The 9968-nt window shown below is 41.6% G+C and overlaps 1 protein-coding gene across 2 annotated transcripts in view; it reads left to right on the top strand.

Moving 5' to 3' along the window:
* The window catches only part of ATP6AP1L (ATPase H+ transporting accessory protein 1 like), a 33164-nt gene extending 25867 nt beyond the window's left edge, over positions 1-7297 (top strand). The window contains exons 4-6 of one of the 2 annotated variants that reach the window (XM_036737739.1): positions 1429-1479; positions 3019-3259; positions 4906-7296. In XM_036737739.1, coding sequence (XP_036593634.1) covers positions 1429-1479; positions 3019-3259; positions 4906-5211 — 598 coding nt within the window. In that variant the 3' untranslated portion in view covers positions 5212-7296. Of the gene's footprint in view, positions 1-1428; positions 1480-3018; positions 3260-4905 lie in introns of both variants that reach the window. The other variant, XM_036737749.1, reaches the window with a different exon arrangement.
* Positions 7298-9968: the final 2671 nt, after the last annotated feature.

A 9968-nucleotide genomic window follows, 5' to 3' on the forward strand; every position in this document is an offset into this window, starting at 1 on the left:
GTTGTTCAGTCATTTTCAGTTGTATCTGACTCCTCATGACCCCATTTGGGGTTTTCTTGGCAAAGATAATGCAGTGGTTTGCCATTTCCTTCTTCAGCTCATTTGACAGAAGAGGAAACTGAGACAAAAAGGGTTAAGTGATTTACCCAGGGTCACACAGCTAGTAAGTGTTTGAGGTTGGATTTGAACTCAGGAAGGTAAATCTTCCTGACTCCTGGCCTGGCACTCAATCCATTCCACCACCTAGCTGCTCCCACACAAATCCATTAACAAAAGCATTTAACCAGCAATGAAACAACATGAATACCAGGGAAAGGAATCAAATAATGCCACATTTTATAATCTCCAGCAATTAGAATCTCATTCCCCTCCAGCAGAATAGTAAGAGCAGGATGAGACAGTCACTTCAGAAGTCATGAGGCCCAGAGGTAAAGACTTAGGGTACAGCATAATGTATCTTTTAGAATTTCTTTCCCAGGAATCCCACCTTGGCCTTGGGTCATCATGGTCTAAGTCATGATCTATTTCACATGGTTCTCTTATTTCTCCATGCCCTGACCACAGATCTGGGTCTTAGCTCTCCTGTGTCTGTTGGGGTCTTTCTTGTATTTGCTTGGTCCACTCCCCTGTTCATTTGTGCTACTTGAAGTAGTTAGATGGTACAATGAATAGTGTGCTAGACCTGGAGTCAAGAAGACCAGAGTTCAAATCTAGCCTCAGACGCTTCCTAGCTGTGTGACCCTGGGTTGGTCACTTAACTTCTGCCTGCCTCAGTTTCCTCAACTACAAAGTGGTGATAATAATATTGTGGGTTGTTGTGAGGATCGAAGGAAATGAAATTTGCTTAGTGCTTGTATAGTGCCTTATGCACAGTCAGTGTTTAAGAAATGCTTATTCCCTTCCCCTCCCCACTCTCATATCTGCTTTTCCACTTCCTTTCTTGTTCACCCACTTCCACATTGCCAACACCCAGTCACTCCCCAAGACAGAATGATTAGCCTATCAGTAGTTCATAGATGGGTCTTTGTAAAGCTTGTGAAAACCTTTTGATCCCTTTAGGAGGTACAATATGGTCTTAATAATCTTGGTAACATTAATCTTCTTAAGAAACATTTTTTCCCCTAGGTAAGTGGCCAAAATAAACTTCAGCTCAATCTCACTCTCAAATTAGTGGGACTCGAACTAATCAGGTTTTACTGTAGCTGATTTTTTTTTTCAATTGGACAAGCTGAAGCCCACTTGTATTGTTTCTTCTCTTTCTAGTACTAAGCCAAGCAGCATTTAGCTATTGTCCTAGGTCAGGGTTACCTTGCTTTCTTTCAAATATAATCATTTTACCTTATGCTTTCAAAGCCTCATCCCTTCCCGTTTCAATTTCTTTTATCATTTCAATTTGATGTTTAGTGTGTTTTACTCTTTTTTCCCTAGGCTTTCCCTGAAATTTGGTGATATTGACAATCTAAAAGGACTCGACATCAGGTATGTTTTAGACTAGAAAATACGGGATTTTTAAAAACCTTTCTTACATTAGTAGTACTTTAAAGGATAAAGGAACAAGAAAAGTTAAACATACTTCATTACAGGGAAGACAGCAATGTTTTTTTCAGTTCCTTCCTGGTATATCCATTCATACCTTTTATCATCATCACCAACTCATAGTGACCCAGGCATGCCAATGATAACCTTTAACTTCGGGCTGACAGTTGCTGGAGGGCAGATACTGTGGTTATATGAATTGTTCTATATAGCACTGATCACTGAACCATACAAGGCAAGATCTTAGGTAGTATTTGATAGTGATAGTGAAAAGTAGCTATGATCTGAAAGGCCACTGAAGAACAGGCCTTTATCTGCAGGTAAATACTACATGTGCATAGAGAGTAGGGGGCTGGTGGGGTACAGCAGGCCCAACATGGAAGAACGCTTTGAGAAGATGACTAATTAAAAGAGTCATCGGGAATACTGAGGACCTCAGTGAGGCCACTGTTGCTGGTTTGTATTGGCAAGTGATGGCTGTTGATGTAAAAACAACAACAGCAATTAATTTAGAGAGGTTTTATGCTAAGAATAAGTTTATTATTATTATTATTTTTCCCCAAAGACTTTTTTTTTGAGGCAATTGGGGTTAAGTGACTTGCGCAGGGTCACATAGCTCTTATCTGAGGTGAGAATAAGTAAATTATAAAAGAGCAGAAAACAGGGCCAGCTTATCTTCAAGGTCTTTTCCAGATGTATTAGCCTTTGATTCTAGAAAAGGCTTTTTTATTCTGCCCTTTTAAAATATTACCTGTCACCAGGGGGCTCTCTGGTAGTTCTGGCAAAACAGGTCTGGATACTAGGTCACAAAGATTTATGGGATGAGAAAGTAGCAATTCATAAAGCTGAGTTTAGCACTTTTATCTTTAAAATAACTGGAAAAGAGCCATTAGATGTGAAGATGGGCTAAACTATTAGTAATTTTCAAAGCTATGCTACATGCAAAGAAGGCCCCTGCTTCCAATGGCCAAACATAACAGGTTCATTTTTATATGCGAATGGTGGTTTTTCTCATCTATGTAAGGTCTTGAATTAAAAAAAATCCATCATTTTCAATCATTTTCAAGTACCTTTCAATCTTCTTGAGTTCTTTCATGCTTTTTCATTCTCTCATTTTTTTTCTCTCTCTCTCCTTCATCATTTCTTCTTTTCCTTCCCCCTTTCTGTCTCCCTCTCTCCATCTCCTCTCCTTCTCTTTCTTTCTCTCCTCTCCTCTTCTTTCTGTTCCCCTTCCTCTCTCCCCTTTCCTTCTCTTCCTCCTCTTATTCTTCTATATGTCTTTCTTTTTCTCTCCTCCTTTTCCAAGGAGGATCAAAGGACCAGTTTCCCGGTTGCTTCCGAGCCCGGGTCTGAAAGCTTTTCCCGAAGTCAGTTCTTCCACATGACAAGAGAGGGCGCTGTTGTTCCGTCCCTAGAAGACAACGAGACAAAATTTAAACATCATGCTCCTTTGTTAATTCTTGGTTTTGAAATTCTTTTCAGATTCGTCTTGATCAGCTATAACAGATTGTCTGTTCAGAGCTGGTTTAGTTTACATAGAGTTCAGATTCTTTATAATAATTCAGTCCAAGCAACTTTTAAGGCAACTCGAATCCATGCTCCATCAAAGTATTCCTATCACTGTCAGCATGTCAGCAGCCTGCAGAGATATGATGCACTTTTGGTGCCCAGCTCCACAAATGACATCTCAAGGCTGTGGGAAGTCACTTTTATTGATTTCCAGGTAATATTTTGGGCTCAAAATGACAATCCTTTTTGCGTCGATTGGTCGCTGCATGTTGAGATCGATTAAACTATCTGAAATCTAGTGCTTTGGAAAAGGGATGGAAGATGATCTGCTCTACAGCTTTAAAAAGTTTATATTTTGCCCTTATTGTGTAACAAATGAATGAAAGGGGATATAGGATTGACCTTTTCTCTTCCTCCTCCCCCCCTCCTATCTCCCCTTTGCCTCCTCCTCTTCCCCCCTTCCCCCATTCCATTTTAAAGGTCATGCTTTAAAGAAATCAGTTTTCCATTCAGGCACTACATAGTTATCTGTTAGGAATGTCAATCAGCCAGAGAGGAGACAAAATGAGGCTGTGATCTGAAGTCCAGTGACTGTCACATCCTGGAGTGAAGAGGCCCATTCCGGGCAGGGCACTTGTTGGACAAGCATTCCCTTTCCTTCTGGGGAGTGAGGCCCCTCTGTGCATGTGGAAGGAAAGATAAGAAGTCCTGCCCTAGGCTGAGGAACTCAGCGGCCATTTGGTGCAAGCTTGGGTGTGACAGTGGGGAAGGTGGTGGAGAATGTGGCCAAAAATACCCCCAAGAGCTTTTCAGCAGCCTTTGGGCAAAGGCACAGGGGGCAAGGGAGTTTCCTTTCACCACCACAGTTTGAAAGCAGGAGATAACCCACTAAGCCCCTCAGTCCTATTTATCTTTATTTAGGAAAGGGGCTAAATATATTTATCCAACTTGTCCTCTTCTTCACAGCTCAGTGGAGCTTACTTTAACTTCTGCCTTTCCTGAGGACAGGAAAGGATTTAAGATTCCCTCCCTCCCCTTCCTCTTTCTCTTGTACATTTTTTTTAATTTTGAGGGGAAGAGAAGGAAATGGACAGGCTTTGCCTACTCTAACAGCTAGGTCACAGTCGACAGAGCCCTGGGCCTATAGTCAGGAAGACCCGTGTTCAAATCCGGCCTCAGGTACTCCCTAGCTCTGTGAACCTGGGCAAGTCACTTAATCGCTGTTTGCCTCAGTTTCCTCATCTGTAAAATGGAGTAATAACGGCATCTACCTCTCAGGGTAAAGCACCCAGCCCAGTGTCTGGTACACAGTAAGCTTTATATAAATGCTAGCTATCATCACCATCATCATTATTAATGTCACTGAACCCGGCAATAAAATTCCGAGGAGGTTTGGATTCGGATGACCAGGTTTCCCATCTAAATGTGGTTAGAATTTCAGAAGTGACTGTGGTAGAAGTGGTTTCAAATGACATCGAATGGCCCTAAATATTTGGAAAAATATCATCCGGAATCCTAATATTTTAAAAGCTGAAGTTCAGATGGTGCTTTGCATACGTTATCTCAGCTGATCCCCATGACAACCTTGTGAGGTGGGTGCTTTATTATCGCTCTTTTTACAAGTGAGGAAACTGAGGCTGAGAGAATTTAAGTAACATGCTGGTGGCAGAGTTTGATCTCAGGTATTTCTGACTCCACCATTCAACGCTGCCTCTTCTGATACAGATGACTTTTACGAGCCAGCCTCCCCCTAAAGCTCTCCAGCATAGAAGCTTCACCAAAATATGATTGCAAGATTGTGAAGTTGGATTGTGAGAGGAACAGAGGGTTTCAATTGAGCTCTTTTCTTTCTCCTGACAGATTCAAGGTTTTAATGTCAAGGAGGGCCAGTTTTCTCATGCCAGGGACTGTGCCTCGTTCTTCTCCCCAGCCATTCTGATGGGCCTGGCTATGTCCCTGATCCTGCTGCTGGTGCTGGCTTATGCCCTGCACATGCTGATCCACCTGAAGTCCCTCGACAGGCACTATGACCGCAAAGCATCACCCGCCTACTTTGTGCCCATGAAAGACCTTGAGGTGGCCACGGAAGAGAAGGAGCCACTGAGGAGCCATGGGCATGACTGCCATGAACCGAGGAGCCCGCACATCTGCAACATTTATGTATAGTAGCTCTTCTCTTCCTCTGGCTCCAACAGCTTGTAGGGTTTTTTCTGCTGCTTTGTGTCATTTTACTTGCAAATTAGTTAAAGGTTTTCACAGAATGACTTGATTTAAAAGAAAAAGACGAGAAAAGAAAGAAAAGGAGGAGAAGAGAAAGGAAAAGAGAAAAAAGTAAAAGTTTCCCTGGTTGGTCTGCTTAGTCATCTATGGTCTCTGGAGATGTCCTCTGAGCCTTGTAGGAAGCTTCTCCTGGAAAAGAGACTGTGTGGTCCAAAGCTTGCTTCGAAACCAAAGAAAGCAAGCACACCATTGCCAGTCTAGAGTTAGAAGGAAACTTAGAGTCTAGCCTCTTCATTTTGCGGATGAGAAAACTGAGGTGAAGTGATTTGTTCAAGACTGGAGAGCTATTAAAAGGCACAGCTGGAATTTGAACACAGGTTTTCTGCCTTGAAACATTTCCACTAAAAGTGTTTAAAGAACCCTCAAAGGGAGCATATACCAAAAAGGAGGAAGCCATGTAGAATGGGGACCATTTTTGTCTTCTCAAAATCTATTTAGAAAAAACTTTGACATCTCCATTGACATACTAAGAGAAGATAATTCCAGTATCCAGCAGAGTGTTTCATTCTGCTGGGGCCTTTCTTGTTCTCTTTGACATTGGATCTGCTATCTGCTGTAGGGCCAGCCCTATAGCAAAATTATGAAACGGGGACATTTGTTTGATACCTCTGTATCTCTATGAAGCCTCCTTTCTTTTTTTTTCTCCTCTCCTGCTTCTGCCTGTGTCCTATATGCAGATCTATTCTGAGTCCCAATCTCGATAATCCTAGCAATGCTTAATAAAAGATTTGCTTGGAGAAGGTCACTTTCTAGGAATTTTTTACATCTTAGTAAGAGTCTTAGGAAATCCCAAAGCCTTCAAATCTCTAAGACCGTATGAATTAAGCTATGCTGGTGGGATACAGATAGTGGGGTTGATATTTCTGAATGGTGGTCAAAGGCATTCTTTACCTTTTATCTTCTCAAACAGGTTGCCTGCTATAAGGTTAGATCTGCTGCTATTTATCTTGGCCAAGACATGCTGTGTTCTTGCTATATCACTCTATCTTTTCCTTGTCTTTCGCGTCTTTTAGACACTTGCATTTGGTGAGGGATGAGGGAAATTTACTAACCAGTGATTATGTAGAAATTTGGGTTTGAACACCCCCAAATCTGCCATGCAGTTAAGCTTTCGCCTTCACTGACTGAGCTGTGGTTTTTAGGATGCACCAATAAGCTTGATTGAGAACCCCCAGGTGTAGGTGAAACTAAACTGATGTAGGTCTGCTATAGACTGTTTGGAGTGGGGTAGCAAGAAGCTATCATCTCTGTGGTGCCATGAGGGAGTGAGATGTTATGATGTGTGCTCCTGGACCGGAAAGAATCATGAAAACTGAGCTAGGTTTGAAGAGCTTTTATTAAAGATTACATCAGAAAGGTAAAGTATCACTTCTTCTCTCTGGCTAGTTGTATTTTTTCTTAATATGCATTTTAAAATTTTTAATCATTCCACAGTTTTTTAAAATAACAATTAAATATAGTCAAGATGAACAAATTTCTGTGTTTTTGAGGTCCACGCAAATGTGTCTCATTCTGCATATTCATCACCTCTCTGTCAAGGCTTGGGTAGCATTCTCTATCATCCGTCCTTTGGAATCATTTCACTGGCCAGAGTTCCTGAGTCTTTCAAAATTGTTCATTTTTACGATATTGATACCATAGTGTAAATTGTTCTGATTTTGCTCACTTTCATCTGTATAAGTTCCTACAAGTCTTCCCAGGCTTCTCTGAAATGGTCCTTTTCATCATTTCAAGTAGTACTCCATTATATTCACAAACCATCGTTTTTTCAGCCATCCCACAATTGGTGGGCACCCCCTTAGTCTCCTGTTCTTTGCCATTACAAAAAGAGCTGCTATAAGTATGTTTTGTACACATAGCACCTTTTCCTCTTTGACCTCCTTGGGGTCAATATGCACTTTTAATCACCTACTTCTTGTATCTTTTTCCTGGACATGTATACTCTTCTCTTGCAAATAAACCTTTGAAATGTAGTTTTATGATCTGGAGTGTGTGGTAAACAATGGGTGGGGGGCATTGGGTATCCAGTTATGGGTCGAAGTGGACAAAAGACTGAGGAATTGACCTTGACTGACTTCATTCAAGTAGGCTCAAGGTTCCAGAAAACCTGGAGACATGAAGTATCTCAAGTTAGGGTTTAGAAGTTTAGAAAGTGGTGGAAGAGGAAAGCCTTGGAGCCAAGAGCTCAGTTATAAAGTCTGTTTAAGAGCCCAAGGGCAAGCTGCTCAAATCACAAAGACTCAGTCGCCAGCAGATAAGTGGTGAATGATTTCCTTCTCAACTATAGCAACCCATGAAGAATACTAAGACTGGAAGGGATTGTGTCTGAATAGGGGTTGGGTGGGGGGAGATACATAATAATAATAATACTAATAGCTAGCATTTATTAAGTGCCTACTATGTGCCAGACCCTGAGCTAAGCACTGTACAAATAACTTGATTGATCCTCACAACATCCCTGGAAGCTAGATGCTGCCGTGGTTCCTATTATACAGACAAGGGAACTGAGGCAAACAGAGGTTAAGTGACTTGCCCAAGGTCACATAAGAAATGTCTGAGGCCAGACTTAACAACATCACTGTGTGTGTGTGTCTGTGATATTGTTGCAGAGCTTGTGATTTCAATGTGTGGGGAAACTCTCGGTGAAGAATCTCTCTCCACTAAATCAGGTCAGCAGCCCCTCTGCAGTTTTTGGTATTAGAAAGCATTCCTCGGGCACTAGAATGTTGTGTGACTTCATCGTATTCCACATCGCCTCTCATCTCTCTCGGTATGCTTGTGTAAATGTGTGTTTAGGCAATTGGTCAATCAACAAATATTTAGTAAGTGTTTACTATGTGCTAGGTAGGCACTGTGCTACATACTGATAATGGAAAGACAGAAGCGAAAGTTTTTGCTCTCAAGAGGCTTACATTTCAAGGGGGAGGACAACACGTACATGTTACAAACACACAAACATACATGAAAAGTGCTCTACATGCTTGGGGTTAGTGGGGCATAATGGAATAATGAGTAAGGCTTAATAAAGCCTTATTAATCTGATATAATTTTTAAACTCTGCTCATTCTCAGACACTAGCTGTGTGACCTGGGCCAAGTCACTTCACCCTGTTTGCCTCAGTTTCCTCATCTGTCAAATGAGCTGGAGAAGGAAATGATAAACCACTCTGGTATCTTTACCATGAAAATCCCAAAGGGAGTCATGAAGAGTTGGACACAATTGAAACAGCTATAACAATGACTCCCTAAGGTTACCAATGATAGTTTAACTATTATATGCATACATAGTCTAGGGGGCCACGGAACAGTGGGGATTTATCTGTTTACTCTAACATTATCACTAAGATTATAGATAGAAAACATGCCAAAGTAGGTCATTGCAATGTAGGCCACAACCTCTTTTGGCTACGCATGGGGACCAAATCAAGGGAATCTAGAAAGAATATAGTGTAATTTAAAAGGCTCATATTTGGGAATAGCATAAAAGTCTGAAAGAAAAGATGTTTTCCTGAACTGAACATATTCTTGGATGAAGATTACACGTTATCAAGATTTCTTAGAAGCAAGACAAAGTTTGTATCCAAAAACATTCTAGCCTTAACGTCTCTCCAAAAATGTTTATCTTCATCTAAGGGTCCTTTAGCTCCACTCTATCAACTTGAGCAAAATCCCTCTTTTGGACTTCAAACCCCGTTGTAGTTATTTATAGGGCCTTGGTAGAGTCGAAGGGTTTTACATGACTTCAGCCTCTTCGCACTCTCTAGCTAAACACAGTTTTGGCTCCTTCATCCACACAGTTCCAGTGTGAGAAGAGTTATCTCAATGCCTGACATTAATTTTCCGGGAGAATATCTTCTCGGAGAAGAAAGATACACCAAAGATAGTGCATAATAACGGCATAATTAGTGCCCACATTTGCTCTATAGCTTCTCCCCTCTTTAAAAATCCCTCCTGCTTCTCACCAAAGAGCCTTCCATTCCGAGATGGAGTCTGATTTCCAGGACAGTCTTTTTTTTTCTCCTTTTTTTTTTTTTACAAGGGTATTTCCTTTAATACGAAGTGAAACAGAAAATGTCTTGGCTGAATTCACTTTATATTTAAACGCCCCCTGGGAGGTCCTCACGACCTGCCGACTTTCTCAAATTGTTTCCACTTTGCATCTATTTTAGCCTCCAGCTGGGTAATAGCTGCCAGATTTGTTTTCAAGGAAATCAACTCCAAACTGACCTCAGGAGAGGAAGGATCCCTGGTAATAATGAGTGTGGGGTGAGAAGAGGGGCGGGTGGTTGCCATGGCAGTCCCATTCTTAGGTACTGCTTTCCTCGAGATGAGAGGGGAGGAGCGGCATTTTATGGCTGCTGGGGGTGTAAGGAGACTCGCATCTTTCAAAGGGGAATGGGAAGAGGCAAGGGGTCTTGCTAACCCAAACCATTCTCTAAAGGGGAGGAATCCACAGCAAGCATCAATATGCCTCAACCTTAGATGTCTACAACTCAGAAAAAGTAATATTTGCCAGACATGTACACTTTAAGTTTGAACTGCACCTCCTTGCTCCCATACAGAATCACGGATGACTGCGGTTTGTAGACAGGAGGTAGTGTGAGGATCAAAAACTGACACAATGAGAATGAAGAGAAAAGGGTG

This window comes from Trichosurus vulpecula, chromosome 1, assembly GCF_011100635.1.
Source record: "Trichosurus vulpecula isolate mTriVul1 chromosome 1, mTriVul1.pri, whole genome shotgun sequence".
Taxonomy (NCBI): domain Eukaryota; kingdom Metazoa; phylum Chordata; class Mammalia; order Diprotodontia; family Phalangeridae; genus Trichosurus; species Trichosurus vulpecula.